Source organism: Gigantopelta aegis, chromosome 13 (genome assembly GCF_016097555.1).
Source record: "Gigantopelta aegis isolate Gae_Host chromosome 13, Gae_host_genome, whole genome shotgun sequence".
Taxonomy (NCBI): domain Eukaryota; kingdom Metazoa; phylum Mollusca; class Gastropoda; order Neomphalida; family Peltospiridae; genus Gigantopelta; species Gigantopelta aegis.
The window spans coordinates 1203342-1226201 of record NC_054711.1 but is presented as its reverse complement, the minus strand read 5'-3'; the positions used below and the strand labels follow the sequence as shown (position 1 = coordinate 1226201).

General features: G+C 35.4%; 1 protein-coding gene across 1 annotated transcript; it reads right to left on the bottom strand.

The window, feature by feature from the left end:
* Positions 1–1348: 1348 nt before the first annotated feature.
* Positions 1349–22222, bottom strand: LOC121387582 (microfibril-associated glycoprotein 4-like). Its single transcript, XM_041518742.1, has 8 exons — positions 22205–22222; positions 18416–18425; positions 17381–17520; positions 14796–14858; positions 13909–14016; positions 12953–13049; positions 12175–12339; positions 1349–1602 (listed from the first exon to the last, which is right to left on the bottom strand). The coding sequence occupies exons 1-8, from the start codon at positions 22220–22222 to the stop codon at positions 1349–1351; spliced, it is 855 nt and encodes a 284-aa protein (XP_041374676.1).
* Between the last annotated feature and the right edge of the window lie 638 nt (positions 22223–22860).

The following is a 22860-nucleotide window of genomic DNA, read 5'->3' as shown; positions in this document are numbered from 1 at the left end:
GGAAATTCCTAGGAATACAATGATAATGACAATGACAATGACCTTTATTCTCCTAAACGGTAAGCTTACAGTGTATATAAGAATTAAATACACACACGCACGCATACACACACAAACACACATACATACATACATACATACATATATAGATATATACATACATATATAGATATATGCACAATGTTACACATATGTGCACATGTGTGGTTGATCTAATGCGGAGGACATACTCTCTCGCATATAATGTTTACTGACATAATTTCGTTAAAACAAATATACTTTTACTGTTGAACAATTTATTATGTGATAAAATATTAGGACGTTTCCTATATTACTCAGGTATATTTTGTCTAACTTTTAATAATACAGAATTTGTACATTTAAATATATAACCGAGCGTCTCCAATTTCGTTAAGATTACATATATGATATGTTCTGTTTTCTCTAAGAATATTATACCATCTTCCTGTTTCGATGGTTTCATATTACATGTTCTAAATTTTCAAATTACATTTGCAGTTTTTTTGGACGGGACAGCGTAATAAGATATATTTCCAAATTCAATACTTTTAAAACATTTTATAATTAATACCCTTAAGAGATCTTTGAATTTAATTTTTCAATTTTTGTAAACAATTATTATGTAATACCTGAAATACCGATGCAGGTAACCATTTCACATCAATAAACTTGCGAAATGTCCAAACATATTATGTGAAACCACATTCATCTAGAATATTTGTGACACATGTATTCCATGACGAATCAATAGCAGACATTACTAACTAACCGGCCTCGGTGGCATCGTCGTTAGGCCATCGGTCTACAGGCTGGTAGGTACTGGGTTCGGATCCCAGTCGACTCCAAACCCTGAGTGAGTGCTCCGCAAGGCTCAATGGGTAGGTGTAAACCACTGGTTCAACAAAGGCCATGGTTTGTGCTATCCTGCCTGTGGGAAGCGCAAATAAAAGATCCCTTGCTGCTAATCGGAAAGAGTAGCCCATATAATGGCGACAGCGGGTTTCCTCTCAAAATCTGTGTGGTCCTTAACCATATGTCTGACGCCATATAACAGTAAATAAAATGTGTTGAGTGCGTCGTTAAATAAAACATTTCTTTCTTTCTTTGTACTAACTGTAAATTTGTAAAACCCAGATTTTATAATAAAACTGTTTATACAATTTTGTCATATAAATCAAGAACAGTCGATATAGACATTATTTTTGCGGCTTTTGCCATCATAGTATACACAGTCGTCTTGCTCTGTACATACTTGCTTTATACTGTAACTGAATAATCCATTTCATGTAAAGTGAATGTCTGCGTGAAATCCACCAATAAAAGACTGTCAAGCCAAGACGGGTCGTATTTTCATTTCACTTCTCTTTAACGAGTAGTAATGTCCTTTCCAGGGTCTCCATACAACTCCCGTGGCGTATTTCTTGGTAGAACCACCGAGGTACCAGCCGTTTAAGTTGGATGAGTGACACGATGTATACCACCACGCTCCGTGATACAACTCTGCACAGCTTGAGACAAACAAATCCAAATCCATATCTTTCGTACTGAATGGTACACCACTGAACCAGCTCAACGCATCGCCTTCAAGAAGAAAAAAGAAAATTACTTCACTCTTTTTATTGGTAAATCGCAGTACTAAAGTTGCTGCCATCGGTAATGTGACATCATCACGATTAGCACACATTAGTTTGACGTCACGCATTTTAACTAAATTTTTGAAATCGTTACTCTCAGGTATACAGGTGTTGTTGGCTTGTAAACAAATGACCCATCCACAGCAAGGCATTAACTAAAGACCTTGCAAATTTGCATACCATTATTAACAGGGTTAATACACTAAATTACCACATGGGTTTATTACATGCATATCATTAGTAAGCTATAGGATGAAATATAATAAATATATAGCATCTCCACTGTAATGAAAGTATGTGATATTTTTCAGATAAAATACTTTCAGAGTTTGATAACTTTGCAAATTAGATTAACCAGGGTCACGGCACTATGTTTATTGACATTTAAGCAAATGTACTACGGTGACACTCCATAATTGACGTATGCATTCATAGTCATCAAACAAAACTATTTCAATAGCAACTTTACACCGAAAGCTTTCCAGCGTTCCAAAAACTAAAAACGTTAAGCACTAGTTTATTTTTATATAAGGATATCTGAAATGACGTCATTCAAGTTTGACACATTCTTACGTCATTTGAATATCGAATACTGGCAGAATGGAATTAAAGCTGTATTTACAGTATACAAAATACGTTGTGTTAAGCTTGAGATTATATGCTAAAGAGATTATTACTATCATATATTAGGATATTGACGATACCGAAACACACTTAGGTAATAATATACAGAGTCACACCTCGTGACAAAGACCCACGTTTGTTTCTCATCCAGAAAATGTAAAATAAAAATCCAGACTGCTAAAGCTGTTAATAAACAAGTTTTAGCATCTACTCAAGTGTCTTTGGATTCTAGGAATTCAACAAGAGGCTCATCGTCTGAAGAGCCAGGACCCAGTAAGCCCCCGTCACGAAAAATACACTAAAAAACCTGAATAAGGATTCTGGACTACTGAAGAAAGCTTTAAAACAGTTGATTCCAAACAATAATCCTTTTGACATTTAGGCTGATGAGGATGATCATATGGATACATTGCCAGATGATCGTCCACATTTACAGAAATTTCATAAGCCAAAGATAATACCCATACTTCCCCCTAATAGCTAATTCAGTCATACAGTGGAACTGTCGTGGGCTTAGGCCTAATTTTGATGAATTACGTTTTTTACTTGAAACACATAATCTTTTTGCAGTGAGTCTTCTGGAAACTTTCCTGAAGGACACTGATCATATTACCATGAGAGGATTTAACCTCTATCATAAGTTTCAAGAAACTGAAATTAGAACATTTGGGAGTGTTTCCATTCTTGCTAATGAAAACATTCCTCAGAGTATAGTGACATTAAATACTAATATACAGGTTGTGGCTGTAAAAGTCAAGGCTCATAAAAACATTACTCTATGTTCTGTTTATTTACCTCCTCGAAATCATTTTAATTTTAATCCTAGAGATCTTCAAGATCTTCTTAACCAGCTCCCTAATCCGTTTATTATTATGGGAGATTTTAATGGTCACCACTCTTTGTGGGGGTGTGAGGATGTAAATATTCGAGGTAAACAATTGGAAAACAATTATCAAAAAGGACTAAATTTTATTTAATGATAAATGCCATACTTTTTTTCATTCTGCAAGTGGTTCTTTCACGTCTATAGACATAACCCGTTGTAGTCCTTCACTGTTTTGTTGATTTCTCGTGGAAAGGTGGTCCAGACCCTTGTGGTAGTGACCACTTTCCCATTATTTTGGAGAATGGTGGACCTCCATCACTTGAAGGGTTCAAAGGTGGAAGTTGGCTAAGGCAAATTTGGTTCAGTTTCAGCATCTGTGCAGCACTCGACTGCAACAATTTGCCATTACTGATGCTGCTGATCCCATGTCTTTGTTTACTTCCGTCTTGAAGGACATTGCAGATGAAACTATTTCTAAGACTTCGGCAGTGCCAAAGCGTTTCAATAAACCATGGTTTAATGATAAGTGCAAAAATGCATTCAAAGAGCGAAACAGGTTGCTTGAGCGGTTCAAACGTGAACCTACAGCAGACAACCTGGATGCATTTCGTATTGCTAGGGCTAAGGCTCGCAGAGAGATTAGACAAAGTAAGAAAACATCTTGGAGAACTTTTGTCTCCAAGTTGAATTCACAAACATCAGTAAAATCTGTCTGGAATAGGATCCGTAAAATCAAAGGCAAAGAATCTAGAAATACAGTTCATCACTTGTCTGTCAAGGATACGGATGTGACGTCTCATCGTGACATTACTAATGCACTGGCAAACAACTTTTCTCATAGCTCACCTTCTGCTTTTAATACTAAAGCTGAAAAGCTGTCCATAATTTTCCATCTGAAAATGTTGAAGTGTACAACAGCCCATTCTCTGTGGGGGAATTGCAGGATGCTCTTCGTAGAGCCTATGATACTTCAGTAGGAGTAGATGAAGTTCATTATCAGTTATTGAAACATTTACCTGAACGTCTTTGATGGGTTTTTTAAATATTTTAATAACAAATGGATTTCTGATGACTTTTCTTCTGATTGGAGGAAAGCAATAATTATTCCTATTTCTAAGCCAGGTAAGGATCCAACTAATCCTACCAGTCATCGCTCTATCGCTTTAACAAGTTGCATTTGTAAAACCATGGAATGAATGGTCAATTGTAGACTTGTCTGGTAACTTGAATCCCACAAATCGCTTACTAACGTGCAATGTGGATTCAGATCTAGACGTAGTATGGTTGATCATCTTGTTAGATTTGAAATCTTTTGTAGGGAATCTTTCATCCATAATCAGCACTTGGTTTCAGTGTGGAGGGTGGGTGGGTGGAGAAAGCTTACGATACCACGTGGAAGTATGGGATTCTAAATTGCCTCCATGGCATGGACTTTAGAGGTCGACTTCCTGATTTTATATATCAATTTTTTAAAAGATAGATCTTTTAAAGTTTGGGTGGGGTCGACTTTGTCTGACATTCACCCACAGGAGATGGGTGTGCCTTAAGGTAGTATACTGTCTGTAACTCTATTTTCTAAGAAAATTATCACCATCACCCAGTGTTTAACACCTGGCGTGGATTGCGCATTATATGTCGATGATTTTCAGATTTGTTATCATTGAACGTAAGTTGCAGCTTTGTTTGAATAAACGATCAATGGGCACTTGATAATTTTCTGGGGGTTATATTTGACAGGAAGCTATCTTTTGTGCCCCATCTTAAATATGTTAAAAAGAAGGCCTTAAGAGCTCACACTATTTTAAAAGTTATTGGTAATACGGAATAGGGAGCAGACCGCAAGGCTATGCTCCGTCTGTATCGATCTCTTGTGAGATCAAAACCTGGATGCATTGTATATGAGTCAGAAAACGCAAGTCTTGCTTGCAGATGCTAGATCATATACATAACCAGGGACTTAGGCTTTGTCTTGGTGTTTTAGAACATCTCCTGTAGAGAGCTTGTACGCTGATGCATACGAACCTTGTTTTGGGTGCTAGGCGTTCAAAGCTTTCGCTGCAGTATACTATCAAGATTAAATCATTAACAAAACATCCAACACATTAATCAGTGTTTGTTAACAACTATATGAAGTTATTTGATGCAAGGCCAAATGCTATTCGTACATTTGGTCTTCGCATTCAGCGTTTTTTGTCGATTTCCAACATTGATTTAACTGACACTTTGGAAACTCCTTCATATTTTGTTTTACCACCTAGGTATATTACATCACCTAAAATTGTGTTTCATCTTGCGCATCTGAAGAAAGATCGTACAGATGCTGTTGTATACAAACAATTTTTCATGGACATTCAATACAGGTACATTCCTGTTTATACAGACGGATCACGGGGTGGGAATTATGTGGCTTGTGCTACAGTTTTTCCATCAGACACAATACTTTCCATGAGACTCCTTGGCTAAGCACCAATCGCTACTGCTGATGTTTGTGCAGTCATTAAAGCCTTGGAAGACATGAAGGATTCTAGTACATCCAAATCTATTATTTTGACCGACTCACTTTCGTGTCTCCAAGCTTTACGCAATATGAAACTGGATCATCCGTTAATTAAGACGGTGATACGAAAGTGTGTCTTTTATCCATTGCTGATAAAGACATTGTATTTTGTTGTGTGCCCAGCCATATTGGCATCAGAGGTAATAAAAAGGCAGATGCAGCTGCCAAGTCTGCTTTGAATTTGCTTCATGCCAGGGTTGGTGTGTCCTATACTGATTTTAAACATAGTCTCAACCAGTTTATCTTTTCGACTTAGCAACATGATTGGGACGGTGCGGTTGCGAACAAGCTTCATGCTATCAAGCTAGTCTTGGGAGAGTGACAGTCCTCCTATAGGTAGTGTAGGGAGGATGAAATAGTCTTGTGTCGTGCCCGCATCGATCATACATACTTGATCCATTCATTTATCTTGAAGCTTACCCAATAGCCGATGTATTTTTCGTGCTGGGGTGTCGTTGAACATGCATTCATTCATTCTTTCATTCAATAAAACAAGGTCCAGTCACTGTCAATAGTCATTTACTTGTTTCAAAATCGTGTGATTGATACTTGCTTCTGTCTAGCATATGTTCTAAATCACATATCGCTTACTTACCAAATACACTACACGACTCCCAATTTAGCAGATATGGATAACTCGGAAATCACGTGATACGTTGTGGGCTTGCGACGAGTTCAAGGATGTCAAGTAGCTACATGTGCGTGGTGTGTATAGCTACACGTGCGTGGTATGTATAGCTACACGTGCGTGATGTGTATAGCTCCATGTGCGTGGTGTGTATAGCTACATGTGCGTGGTGTGTTGTGTATAGCTACATGTACATGGTGTGTATAGCTACACGTGCGTGGTGTGTATAGCTACATGTGCGTGGTGTGTTGTGTATAGCTACATGTACATGGTGTGTATAGCTACACGTGGTGTGTTGTGTATAGCTACATGTGTGTGGTGTGTATAGCTACATGTACGTGGTGTGTTGTGTATAGCTACATGTACGTGGTGTGTTGTGTATAGCTACACGTGCGTGATGTGTATAGCTACACGTGCGTGGTGTGTATAGCTACATGTACGTGGTGTGCTGTGTATAGCTACATGTACGTGGTGTGGTGTGTATAGCTACATGTACGTGGTGTGTTGTGTATAGCTACATGTACGTGGTGTGTTGTGTATAGCTACATGTGCGTGGTGTGGTGTGTATAGCTACATGTGCGTGGTGTGTATAGCTACACGTGCGTGGTGTGGTGTGTATAGCTACATGTGCGTGGTGTGTATAGCTACATGTGCGTGGTGTGGTGTGTATAGCTACATGTGCGTGGTGTGTATAGCTACACGTGCGTGGTGTGGTGTGTATAGCTACACGTGCGTGGTGTGTATAGCTACATGTACGTGGTGTGTTGTGTATAGCTACATGTACATGGTGTGTATAGCTACACGTGCGTGGTGTGTATAGCTACATGTGCGTGGTGTGTATAGCTACATGTGCGTGGTGTGTATAGCTACATGTACGTGGTGTGTTGTGTATAGCTACATGTACATGGTGTGTATAGCTACATGTGCGTGGTGTGTATAGCTACATGTGCGTGGTGTGTATAGCTACATGTACGTGGTGTGTTGTGTATAGCTACACGTGCGTGGTGTGTATAGCTACATGTACGTGGTGTGTATAGCTACATGTGCGTGGTGTGTATAGCTACACGTGCGTGGTATGTATAGCTACACGTGCGTGATGTGTATAGCTACATGTGCGTGGTGTGTATAGCTACATGTGCGTGGTGTGTTGTGTATAGCTACATGTACATGGTGTGTATAGCTACACGTGCGTGGTGTGTATAGCTACATGTGCGTGGTGTGTTGTGTATAGCTACATGTACATGGTGTGTATAGCTACACGTGGTGTGTTGTGTATAGCTACATGTGTGTGGTGTGTATAGCTACATGTACGTGGTGTGTTGTGTATAGCTACATGTACGTGGTGTGTTGTGTATAGCTACACGTGCGTGATGTGTATAGCTACACGTGAGTGGTGTGTATAGTTACATGTACGTGGTGTGCTGTGTATAGCTACATGTACGTGGTGTGGTGTGTATAGCTACATGTACGTGGTGTGTTGTGTATAGCTACATGTACGTGGTGTGTTGTGTATAGCAACATGCGCGTGGTGTGGTGTGTATAGCTACATGTGCGTGGTGTGTATAGCTACACGTGCGTGGTGTGGTGTGTATAGCTACATGTGCGTGGTGTGTATAGCTACATGTGCGTGGTGTGGTGTGTATAGCTACATGTGCGTGGTGTGTATAGCTACACGTGCGTGGTGTGGTGTGTATAGCTACACGTGCGTGGTGTGTATAGCTACATGTACGTGGTGTGTTGTGTATAGCTACATGTACATGGTGTGTATAGCTACACGTGCGTGCTGTGTATAGCTACATGTGCGTGGTGTGTATAGCTACATGTACGTGGTGTGTTGTGTATAGCTACATGTACATGGTGTGTTCAGCTACATGTACGTGGTGTGTTGTGTATAGCTACATGTACATGGTGTGTATAGCTACATGTGCGTGGTGTGTATAGCTACATGTGCGTGGTGTGTATAGCTACATGTGCGTGGTGTGTATAGCTACATGTACGTGGTGTGTTGTGTATAGCTACATGTACATGGTGTGTATAGCTACATGTGCGTGGTGTGTATAGCTACATGTGCGTGGTGTGTATAGCTACATGTACGTGGTGTGTTGTGTATAGCTACACGTGCGTGGTGTGTATAGCTACACGTACGTGGTGTGTATAGCTACATGTACGTGGTGTGTATAGCTACATGTACTTGGTGTGTATAGCTACATGTGCGTGGTGTGTATAGCTACATGTGCGTGGTGTGTATAGCTACATGTGCGTGGTGTGTATAGCCACATGTGCGTGGTGTGTATAGCTACATGTACGTGGTGTGTATAGCTACATGTACGTGGTGTGTATAGCTACATGTGCGTGGCGTGGTGTGTATAGCTACATGTGCGTGGTGTGTATAGCTACATGTGCGTGGTGTGTATAGCTACATGTACGTGGTGTGTTGTGTATAGCTACATGTACGTGGTGTGTTGTGTATAGCTACACGTGCGTGGTGTGTATAGCTACATGTGCGTGGTGTGTATAGCTACATGTGCGTGGTGTGTATAGCTACATGTACGTGGTGTGTTGTGTATAGCTACATGTACGTGGTGTGTTGTGTATAGCTACACGTGCGTGGTGTGTATAGCTACATGTACGTGGTGTGCTGTGTATAGCTACATGTACGTGGTGTGTTGTGTATAGCTACATGTACGTGGTGTGTTGTGTATAGCTACATGTGCGTGGTGTGTTGTGTATAGCTACATGTGCGTGGTGTGGTGTGTATAGCTACATGTGCGTGGTGTGTATAGCTACACGTGCGTGGTGTGGTGTGTATAGCTACATGTGCATGGTGTGTATAGCTACACGTGCGTGGTGTGTATAGCTACATGTGCGTGGTGTGTACTGCTGCCTTTGGTGGTGAGCAGTTATTACAGGTGGCAAATTCAATCCGTCGCGTCATTCTGTCGTTGTAAAGAAGTGTTTTCAGGCGTCAGATGCATGTTTGTTCCTAATATATTCCGTTGGTTTCGAAAGGCTTGAATTCCGGTGTAACAATCACAACACCATTGATGTTCGTTTCATGTATTGAGAGACAGAGAGATAATTGTTATTAATTTGCCCATAATATCCATGTCATAAACCCATTGATATTTACCATTATTAATTCGGTTGCTACATTTTTGCATTACACAATAGTCGATGTACGTGATGGGGTGACGTTAAACAGTCATTCGTTCAACCATTCATTAACCCGATTAATAATATTTAACAAATTTAACCAGCTTTTTAATTGTTAAAATATAGATACCCTTAGAAACTTGTGTAGATTCACAATTATTATCAACAAACATTTCCGTTCCTCCTAAGACTTTCATTATTTACAGTTTATGATTTTTTTTTATCAAACCGTGTCATCTTGATGCTGTTATAGTATAATAATTATTGTACATTTGTATTCCTCAAATGTCATCGGCCTTGAGTGTAATAAAGTTCTGTTCTGTTCTGCTAATCGCGATGATGTCGTATTACCGGTGAGGCGAATTCAGAATTTTGATGTACTAATTATATTGCATTAAACTGTAATTTTAGAAGTGTTATAGGATAAATAGAATTCGCTACTCGTGTTTCTTAATATGTAAACTATCAACCTCATTAAGTTAATCGACACATACCGATTAATATATACTCGGTTGATATTGTCCATATTAAAAGTCGCGGTGAACACCCCCCCCCCCCTCTCTCTCTCTCTCTCTCTCTCTCTCTCTCTCTCTCTCTCTCTCTCTCTCTCTCTCTCTCTCTCTCTCTGCATACATTGGTCGGCCTGTCGGTCGCCACATTTATATAAACCTGAAAATCATGCCAGTGAACTGAAATTCTCATTCGTCTTCTTTTTACTTACGTAAACAAACAGTTAAAAAAAACCACTGATGATAATTGAAAGCACACATGGTTTAAGTGGACTCTCAACTGTTATTTGGTTTATGTAAGTAAAGAAGGGAAGAATGAGAATATCAGTTGACTAGCATGATTTTCAGATTTACACTCAGTGAAGTTGAAGGGCGCTATGTATGCCCACAGATGACTGTCAGGTCAGATGTCGAGAATTAACGTGTATATATATATATATATATATATATATATATATATATATATATATATATATATATAGAGAGAGAGAGAGAGAGAGAGAGAGAGAGAGAGAGAGAGAGAGAGAGAGAGAGAGAGAGAGAGAGAGAGAGAGAGAGAGAGAGAGAAAGAGAGGGGAGGATTCGTCACGAGTATTTTTTAATATGGAAAATATTAACTATCTATGTCTATGTTAATCGACGATTAACTAGCCGAGGTTAATATTTTACATATTACAAAAAACACGAGTAGCGAATTCTATTTATCCTATAACACTTCTAAAATAACATTCTAATGATTTTTTCAGTAAATCACAGTACTAAAGTCGCCACCATCGACAATATGACGTCATCACGATTAGCACAGATTAGTTTGACGTCACGCATTTTGACTAAATCTTTGAAAACGTTACGCTCAGGTACACGGGTCTTGTTGGCTTGTAACCAAATGACCCATCCATAGCAACACATTACCTAGAGACCTTGTAAATTTGCATACCATTATTAACCGGGTTAATAAATAGAGGTTATTACCAGAGTGTTTTTCGGTATTGTCAACATCATATATTAGGAATAAAAATTGTATTATGCGAGCATAATACATTATTTTTATTCCTAATATATGATATTGACAATACCGAAATACACGAGGGTAATAATCTCTTTATCATATAAGCTCAAGCTTAATACAACGTGTTTTTGTAAACTGTACACGTAACTTTAATTCCAGTCCGCCATTACTAGATATTCAAATGTGTGGCGCGGTGTATTTTTGAATGGAAATGACGTCAAACTCGAATGACGTCATTTTAGATGTCCTTACATCAAAATAAAGTTATGTCTAACGTTTTTTGTTTTCTGAACGCTGGACAGCCTTCAGTGTCAAATTGCCATTGAAATGTTTTTATTTGATGACTATGAATGCATACGTCAATCACGGAGTGTCACCCAAGTACGTTTGCTTAAATGTCAATAAACCTAGTGCCGAGACCTGACTAATTTACATCTAATTTGCAAAGTTATCAAATTCTTACAGTGTGTGATCTCAAAAATATCACATACTTTGATTGCACTGAAAATGTAAGATATTATATGATAAAGTAAATTATCACATGGGTTTATGACATGGATATCATGGGTAAGTTATAGGATAAATAAATAAATAAATAAATAAATAAATAACCAGGTCCAGAAACTGAAAGGTGGGGGAGTGTTAATAAAAACTAATAATAACAAAACAAAGGTTTTAAAACAAGGTTTGTACAAATGATTAGACTAAAAATACTTAATTGCTGGTTAAATAAACTTTATTTACAAAGAAGTTAAAAAGTTTATTTCCCTGGACCCTGCCTCCCACCATCTCCACCATAACTGTAACTGTTAAGAATTGCAGATTGATGAAAGGTATCACCTTCATATTAACTATATCGTGAGCCCGCGTAAAACTATGTGATTGAGGCTGTGACTGATCTTAAGTCAGAAGATCTATCACCTAACTTTTAACATAACCGCACCAACTAGCATCCTTAAGACAATGGATGCAAAAACAATGAAGAGAAAAAACAACAAAAATAATAATGATAATAATTAAAAACAATAATAATAATAAGTAATTGTAAGTAATAATAAAATAAAGATGGAATATATATAGGTAACGTTTGTCCACTCCATCCTATTGGCAAGATAGTTTTAAAAAATAATAATAATAAAAAGGGAACGCTATCCTGAGCAAACCTCACTTATCTGGGGTGTTGAGAATTCCGATTGGCTGTTGCCATACCAACCTGCATCCCCGCTGTACGAGGCAACGTGAAGAGTGTAGTTCTCTGCCTCGCTACCCAATGAAAATGGAGAGTACATCGCATAGCGCGTGTTGCCTTCAAAATCCTCCAACTCAATCCGCAGTTCGTAAACCGTCCGCCTCGTTATCTGATGGATTATCTCGTTTCCTTCAAACAACAACAAAAACAAAATAGTATATTTTGTTATGACCCCCACATCAAATAATTTACGAATTCCTTTTTCTGTTTTAAATATTAAACACACACACACACACACACACACACACACACACACACATAAATATACAGATATATATATATATATATATATATATATATATATATATATATATATATATATATATATATATATATAATATATATATATATATATATATATATATATATATATATATATATATATATATATATATATATATATATATATATATATATATATATATATATATATATATATATATATAGTTACATGCACGTTTTATATTTTTAAGAATGTAAATAACAGTGCCAGATTTTAAACAGATGACATATAGCTTTTAAGAATAAAAATAAAAAATGAAAATAATATTGCCAAATTTCAGGGGGGAAAAAACAACTTTTTTTGCTTTAAATAATATTTTGCCAAACTCTTGATGGAAAAGATTAAAATTAAAATTGCCAAATTCCGAACAGCAGAAGAATAGTTTTCAAGAATACAAATATTTTGAACGTGTTTCTATCGCCACTAAATGACTTTGACCCAAGTCACGTTGACACTTACCAAGCCAGAATTCTCTGTTTACGTCACCAAACCCATTTTTGTATTCATTCCAAGTTCTGTAGAATTCTTCAGATCCGTCCATCCGTCTCTGAAACACCTGCAATTTATGAAAAAACCCACCTGTAATTTATTAATAAACACCTGTAAGTTATTAATAAACACCTGTAATTTATGAACAAACACATGTAATATATTAAGAATCACCTGTAATGTATTAATAAATACATGTAATTTATGAAGGAACACCCGTATGCTATGAAGAAACACCTGCAATTTATGAAGAAACACCTGTAATTTATTAACAAAACACCTGTAATTTATAAAGAAATACCTGTAATATATGAATATACACCTTTAATTTATCAACAAACACCTGCAATTTATGACGAAACAACCGTAATTGATGAATTAGCACCTGTAATTTATGATGAAACGCCTGTAATTGATGAAGAAACACCTGCAATTGATGACTAAACACCTGTAATTGATGGAGAAACACCTGTAATTTATGAAGGAACGTATAATTTATGAAGAATCACCTGTAGTTTATTTTCAAAATATCTGTAATTTATGAAGAAACAACTGTAATTGATGAATTAGCACTTGTAATTTATGATGAAACACCTGTAATTTATGAAGAAAGACCTGCAACTGATGACGAAACACCTGTAATTGATGTAGAAACACGTGTAATTTATGAAGAAACACCTGAAATTTATGACGAAACACCTGTAATTTATAAAGAAACACCTGCAATTTATGAAGGAACACCTGCAATTTCTTAAGAATCGCCTGTTGTGTAATTTATTATGAAATACATGCAGTTTATTAACAAACACCTGCAATGTGTGAAGAAACACCTGCAATGTGTGAAGAAACATTTATGAAGAAACACCTGTAATTTATGAAGAAACACTTGTCATTTATGAAGAAACACCTGTAATTTATTAACAAACCACCTGTAATATATGAAGACACGCCTGTAATTTACGAAGAAACACCTGTAATCTATGAAGAATCATCTGCAATTTCTTAAGAATCGCCTGTAATGTATGAAGAATCACCTGTAATGTATGAAGAAACACCTGTAGTGTATGAAGAAACACGTGTAATTTATGAACAAACACCTGTAATGTATGAACAAACACCTGTAATGTATGAAGAATCACCTGTAATTTATGAAGAAACACCTGTAATGTATGAAGAAACGCTTGCAATTTATGAAGAATCACCTGTAATGTATGAAGAATCGCCTGTAATGTATGAAGAAACACGTGTAATATATGAAAAAACACCTGTAATGTATGAAGAAACATCTGTAATGTATGAAGAAACGCTTACAATTGATGAAGAATCACTTGTAATGTATGAAGAAACATGTGTAATGTATGAAGAAACACGTGTAATGTATGAAGAATCACGTGTAATTTATGAAGAAACACCTGTAATGTATGAAGAAACACCTGTAATGTATGAAGAAACGCTTGTAGTTTATGAAGAATCACTTGTAATTTATGAAGCAACAAATGTAATTTATGATCAGACACCAGCAATTTATTAAGAAACACCTTCAATGTATGAAGAAACACTTGTAATGTATTAACAAAACACCTGTAATATATGAAGAAACACTTGTCATTTATGAAGAAACACCTGTAATTTATTAACAAAACACCTGTAATATATGAAGAAACGCCTGTAATTTACGACGAAACATCTGTAATTTATGAAGAATTGCCTGTAATTTATGAAGAAACACCTGTAATTTATGAAGAAACGCCCATAATTGATGAATAAACACCTGTCATTTATGATGGAACACTTGTAATTTTTTAATAAATACCTGTAATTTATGAACAAACGCCTGTAATTGGTGACGAAACACCTGCAACTGATGGAGAAACACCTGTAATGTATTAAGAAACAGCATAATTTATGAAGAAACGCTTGTAATTGGTGACGAAACACCTGCAATTGATGGAGAAACACCTGTAATTTATTAGCAAACACCTGTAATTTATGAACAGAACTAATTTATTAAGGAGCATGTGTAATCTATGAAGAATCACCTGTACTTTATTTTAAAAACATCTGTAATTTATGATGAAACACCTGTAACTGAGGAAGAAACACGTGCAATTGATGCAGAAACACCTGTAATTTATTATGAAACACATGTAATGTATGACAAAACACCTGTAATGTATGATGAAACACCTGTAGTTTATGAAGAATCACCTGTAATTTATGGGAAAAAACACATATAGTTTATGAAGAAACACCTGTAATGTATGAATAAACGCTTGTAGTTTATGAATAATCTTTTGTAATTTATGAAGCAACAAATGTAATTTATGATCAGACACCAGCAATTTATTAAGAAACACCTTCAATGTATGAAGAAACACTTGTCATTATGAAGAAACACCTGTAATTTATTAACAAAACACTTTTAATATATGAAGAAGCGCATGTAATTTATGAGAAAACACCTGTAATTTATGAAGAAACACCCGTAACTGATGAATAAACACCTGCCATTTATGATGGCACACCTGTCATTTATTAATAAACACCTATAATTTATTAAGAAACGCCTGTAATTGGTGAAGAAACACCTGTAACTGATGGAGAAACACCTGTAATTTATTACGGAACATGTGTAATCTATGACGAATTACCTGTACTTTATTTTAAAAACACCTGTAATTTATGAAGAAACAACTGTAATTTATTATGAAACACCTGTAACTGATGAAGAAACACCTGCAAATGATGCAGAAACATCTTTAATTTATGATGAAACGCCTGTAAGTTATGAAGAAACACCCGTAATTTATGAACAACACCTGTAAATTATGAAGAATAACTTGTAATTTATGACGAAAGACCTGTAGTTTATGAAAAAACACCTGCAATTTATGAAGAAACACCCGTAATTTATTAACAAACACCTGTAAATTATTAATGAACACCTGTAATTTATGAAGAATAACTTGTAATTTATGAAGAAAGACCTGTAGTTTATGAAGAAACACCTGCAATTTATGAAGAAACACCCGTAATTTATGAACAAACACCTGTAAATTATGAATGAACACCTGTAATTTATGAAGAATAAATTGTAATTTATGACGAAAGGCCTGTAGTTGATGAAAAACACCTGCAATTTATGAAGACACACCTGTAGTTTATGAACAATTACCTGTAATTTATTAAGTAACAACTTTATTTTATGATCAAACACAATGCAGTTTATTAAAGGGACATTCCTGAGTTTGCTGCATTGTAAGATGTTTACGATTAATAAAATATTTCTACAATGAAACTTACATATTAAATATTTTATCTTGTTTAGAATATCAGTGTCTGTATATTCAGGGTGTTTCTGGTCGTCTTAATATTTGTAAGAAACCCAAACTGGATTGTATCTTCAAATAATTTCGTACGTACGAAAAAAACAATATAAACATAAAATAAATAAATACTGTACAGGATAATGGTGGAGAGTGATTTACCTTATTGAATACATAATACATACTTATATACATACATACGAGGTACTTACTTACATACACACACACACACACACATACACACACATATAAATAAATACTGTACAGGATAATGGTGGAGAGTGATTTAACTTATTGAATACATAATACATACTTATATACATACATACGAGGTACTTACTTACATACATACATACATACATACATACATACATACATACATACATACATACACACACATACATTTAAATACACATACATATTTACAGACAGAGACAGACAGACGTACATACATACATACATACATACATACATACACGCATGCATGCACGCACGTACATACAGAAACACATATACATGCATGCATACATACATACATACATACATACACATACATATAGATAGTCAACCTCGACATACATACAATATATAGATATTCATACATCAATACATACATACATACATACATACATAGGTCAGGTCAGGTCATAGGGATTTACATGCACATTCAGAACAAGCTGTTGTAGCGCACGCCTGTCGTGGGCACAAGAGCCGGCCTTGGCCGGCTCCTCCGTCCATGACATGACATACATACATACACATATAAATCGCATATCCTAAATCAGTTTCCAACGAGAACCATAGAAACTCGTGGACGCTGTCAAGTGACAACAGGTAACGGTGTTTTACGTAGGTATCTGAAATAACACTTACTGAATGTTCACAGTGCCTCTCACCAAAGTAAAACTGATACCAAACAGCTTAGATACGCGAACAACAGGTGCGGTTCTGTACATCGAAATAACACGATATGAGGTAGACATCTTCCATAAGAGATAATAATAGGATTAAGCCTCTTTTTAAAAATAAATTTATAAATTTGATTGAATTTATTTACTTATGTTCTACTTACCAGCCAAGCACCAGAAAGGGTTGCCATATCACAAAACACAGTCACATTGGTCACTTCCGGCGCTGTCAGCGTGTAACTGCCCGTGCACGGATTGCTAGCCATGACGTCATCACAGTTATGCATCACAGAGGAAAGTGAGCCTGTCGGAGATATACAACATTCATGTAACATATACCCATGTTTTCTCTGTCATTAAAAAAACCCTAATGTATCTTATTTGTGATGAATATATACTGATTCACCTTTTCATTGCCACTAAAATAGAATGTTTCCTACAATTACATGTTCAGACAATTGTATGGCTAAGACAACAGTAGTGCAAAGGGATATTTGCTTAGTGACATCTCAACAGATTTTAAAGCTATTTCATGCCGAACATATGGTTATTTAGACACTTGATTAAAATCGTTACCGTGTTGACAAATTTAAAGGGACATTCCTGCGTTTGCAGCAATTTTTAAGATGTTATCGACTAACGATTATAATTATATATCAAATATATATTTCTGCATACATTATTAGTGGCTGTATATTAAACGTGTTTCTGATCGTTCTAATATTTGTACTAGGTTAAATTTCAAAACAAGACAAGACAAGATAGCTATTCAGTTATTGAGGCCACATGACCAAGATAACTACTTTTAAAAACAAATTAAGTGTGCGCTACGCGTGTACAAATTTACAATACAGGTATAATCAATTTAAACTGGCAGATTTCTTTTTAAAAACAAGGCTATTCCTTTAATACACTTTATATTTTGGGTAGAAATCAATAGATTAAATTTTTCTCTTTAAGGATTTACTATAAAGTATTCTGATATGAACTACTTCCTGCTCAAAGCATAATATGGACATACTAAAAGAAAATTATGTTCATCTTCCACTTGATTAAGATTACACTTTAAACAGATAGTTTCATTTCTTTCTATTACTGGATTATATCTGCTTTTCTGTACTTTTAATTTATGTGACAAACACCTAAATTTAGAAACAATTCTCAAGAGATCTTTGTATTGTGACAAATATAATATATACTTTTCTGTTTCTAAAAGAGATTTATAAGAAGAATATGTCTTTAAAAATGAGAAGAGTTAATTTTGTCATGCCAGTGTTGAACATGAATGTCTTTACATCTCTGTACAAAGCTGGACATAAATAACTTGATATTGCCACATTCTTGAGCAATCCAAACATAAGAAAACCCTGTTTGAAAACAACAATGTTGTTACATGTGATACCCAATTAATTTTACCAGTTTCATCATGACATTTCAACATATCATAACAAGCTTTGGGATATCTGGATGAATCCATATATAAACATTTACACCAATATTTTATACAACGGCTAAAGTATTTCACACACAAATGATCTCTACCTATTTCCCCAAGTACAGCATTTGATGATACTCTCTTTGAAACTCCTAAAAACCTTTTTTTTTAAATTACTTTGTACTTTTTCAATAGATTCTCGGTAAGTAAATCCCCATATTTCAGAGCCATATAATAAAATAGAAGCTATTTTAGTATCAAATATATTCTGGACAATACTATATGATAATGTAGGGTATTTCTTGAATAAAGTAAAAATGGGAAAACAGGCTTTTCTCGCTTGAATAGATAGAGTCTCGCATGCCTTAGACCATTTCAAATGAGAAAAGAATATTATACCAAGATACTTATAATATGACACAGTTGTTAATTGACTGCCCTTACAAAACCACTTCTCATTACGTCTTAAGTACCCACCATTTCTAAATACAATTATATTAGATTTATCAACATTACCTTCTAATCCCCATTTTATACAAACCTTATTTAATACATCAAGCTGTTTTGCAAACCTATTACTGTATCATCAATAAGTACACCATTATCAGCAAAGAGAAGCATTAATATATCATTAATATTTTTATTCACAAAAATTCCTCTAAGATTACTATTATTCATCTCATTTATAAATTCATTAATAAAAATTATAAACAAAACTGGGCTTAACATACACCCTTGACGGACACCACTAGATGTTGTAAAAGGATATGTCCTAACATTCTTTACTCTAACACAAGCCTTTACTTTTTCATACATATCTTTTAAAATGTTAAACATTTTACCTTGAATACCCCTCATATGCAACACATACAGTAACTTTTTCCTATCTTCCAAGTCAAAAGCTTTGCGAAGATCAATAAAAGCAACATAAAATCTATGTCTAGGCTTTCTAAGATATTTTTGACACAATGCCTGAAGTGTAAATATATGATATATTGTGGTGTAATCATTTCTGAAACCTGCCTGTGCTTCATGGATAATATTATTAATTTCAAGCCATGTCCTAATCCTAGTTTCCAAAATAGAAGTAAATAATTTTCCAATAATATTTAATAATGAAATACCTCTAAAGTTATTTGGATTTGTAATATCTCCTTTCTTGAACAATGGAATAATTAAGCCCACATTCCAAGAATCTGGGAATGTACCACTATTTACAACAGAATTAAATAACATCCTTAGATATGGTATAATAAATAATGCATTCTTAAAAAACTCTGATGGCACACCATCCACACCTGGGCATTTACCTAACTTAAGTGATTTTATAGCACTTCTTACTTCTTCATCATTAATAGCATCAAAGGTAGAATTAAATGTAATGCAGTCAACACAATCAACAGGGTCATGATTAATAATAAAATCATTTACCTCATCATCAAAAGATGAACCATGACAAACATTAGGATTAAGCAAGGTTTTAAAATATGAATGCCACTTCTCTAGAGATATGCTTGATTGGCTACTTTTTCAAAATAATAGCGACTTTATCTTTTTCCAGAATGTTTGACCATCCTTTTCTTTAACAGCAAAATCAATATCATTAATAATACTTTGGTTATACTCTATTTTCTTATTGTTACATACTTTTCGAAAAAAATTCTTAACATTATTATAAGCAGTCACATTTGAATTAACTGGGCACTTTCTGAGCATATTTAATAAGCGATATTTATTTTATTTAGCTTCACAACAATCTCTATCAAACCAAACAGGCTGTCCTAAATTATGTTTCTTTATAATAATGGAAGATCTACACTTCATATGGTCTCCAGCAAAACATAATAAATCAATTAATGAATTAGAGGTACTATTTACATCTATATCCACTAAGTGATCAAACGAATCAGACAACTTGTGCCCTATCCGAGTGAAGCATTTGTTGAAATTTTTGAAAACTATCATCAGACCACTTATATCTAACTACTGGTTCTGTAACTACCACTTCTGGGACAATACACTTACTATGGTCAATTTCGGTAAATGTTAAAACACAGGAAACTGGGAGATGATCTGACTCAGTTCAAGAATGTACTGTCATATCATTTACTAAATTAAATATAGATGAAGAAAAAATAAAATAATCAACCAGACTTGTTCCGTTATTGCCAATACATGTAAATGAACCAGGTTTATCTCCAGGTTTCCTGCCATTTACAACATAAATCCCATACACCGTACACATTTCTAGTAGAGTTAAACCAAACTTATTCACAGTTAAATCTTGTGAAAATCTAGGTTCACAAAATGTTTCTATTATATACATCTCTCCGAGATTTAACAGGTCTATTTCATCTTCATGTTCCACAATATAATCTTCATTTAAACCAATACGAGCATTAAGGTCTCCTGTTAACAGTATGTCAATGTCAAAGTCATTTTCTGTTCTAATACAAGATAATTTTGCTTCAAGTTCATCTATCCCATTACTAATGAAAGATATATTGTTTACAGATGGGGACACACAAAAAATACACAGTTATCCCATTCTTCATGTATTCTAACAAAATATTTAACCAATTCATGTTTAATAAACACTGCAACACCTCCAGAGTACCTTCCATAAGAAGATTGTCTTTTAGAAGGTAAACAATAACACCTGTACTCTTGAAAAATAGTTTCAAATTTAAAACAATCATATTGCATAGTTTCTACCAAATTTATTATTTCAAATTGTTGACAGAACTGTAGAAAGTCACCCTGACCAAGTTTAGAATATATGCCCTGTACATCTGTTAAATTTCATTTTATTTCATAAAATTGTTAGGGTTTTTTCGTACGTACGAAATTATTTGAAGACAAAATCCAGTTTGGCCTTCTTACAAATATTAAGACAACCAGAAACACATTGAAGATACAGACACTAATATTCTAAACACGAAAATATATTTAATATGTAAGTTTAATCGTAGAAATATGTTATTAGTCAGAAACATCTTACAGTGCAGCAAACTCATGAATGTCCCTGTAACAAAAAACACATATTTTCATTGTTGATCTTCAAATTATCCATTTATGATGATGTTTGAATGAATGAATGAATCATATTCACTGAACACATCAATATATTCGTTATGCCCGTTACGGTGTTGACAAATAATAAGCATAGCCAGTTACCCATCCCTTTTCTGCATGATAAGTTTAAGAAACTTCAAACTGACGGCACAGTTCGCTGATATCACTTGAAAGGAATAATGTATTTTGTCTTGGTCTATACACCATATAGTCAGGTGGCTTAGCGACAATTTTTAGGCGTAATGTTACTTGGTGGACAAAGGCGCCAAATTTTGTGTGGAGATTGCCAAGTACATACAGTGGAAATGGCAAGACACATATGGTGAGAAGGTGCATGTAGTTATGATGGGTGGACTACACATTGAGATCGCTCTATGGAACACTTTGGGAGATCTGTTACAAGGGGTGGACTGTAGCTCTTACTGAGGCTGAGGTGGCTTCATCTGGAATTGCTGATTCATTTCTGAAAGCAGCACACCTGACCAGAACTAGACATGCTCACCAAGTTACCCTATTAGCTCTTCAGAAGCTTATGGATGAGGCATTCAACAAGAGTTCCAGTGATTTGAAAGATAACAGTTTTAATAACTGGCATGAGAGAATGTGTAAAAACGATCCCACATTCAAATTCTGGGATTTGATTGCACAATATGAGATCCTCATTCTCATATTTGTTAGAGCTCACCGAGAGAGAAACTTCACACTGTACATCAGTGTTCTAGAGGAGCTCATGCATGTGTTTTTCGCGTTAGATCACGTGAACTATGCTAAGTGGCTGTCTGTCCATATCAGAGACATGAAATCTCTACCAAAATCAATCAGAGAAGAGTTTGAGTCTCATCATCACTGGGTAATCTCAAAGTCAACACACACATTCTCTGCTATCCCCATAGATCAAGCGCATGAACAGGAAAAGAAAGTTGTGAAAGGTTCTGGTGGTGTTGTAGGGCTAACTGAAAATCCAACTGCCTTCAGACGTTGGATGACCTCTGGACCAGAACTTGCCAGACTCATGAAGCAGTTCGACAATGAGTATATTCCTGCTGATGATTTGGACAACCCTACAAATTATGAGCATCATGAAGAGGGTCTGACAGCACAGAAAACATTCCAGCGACAGGTTGATAGCCTTTG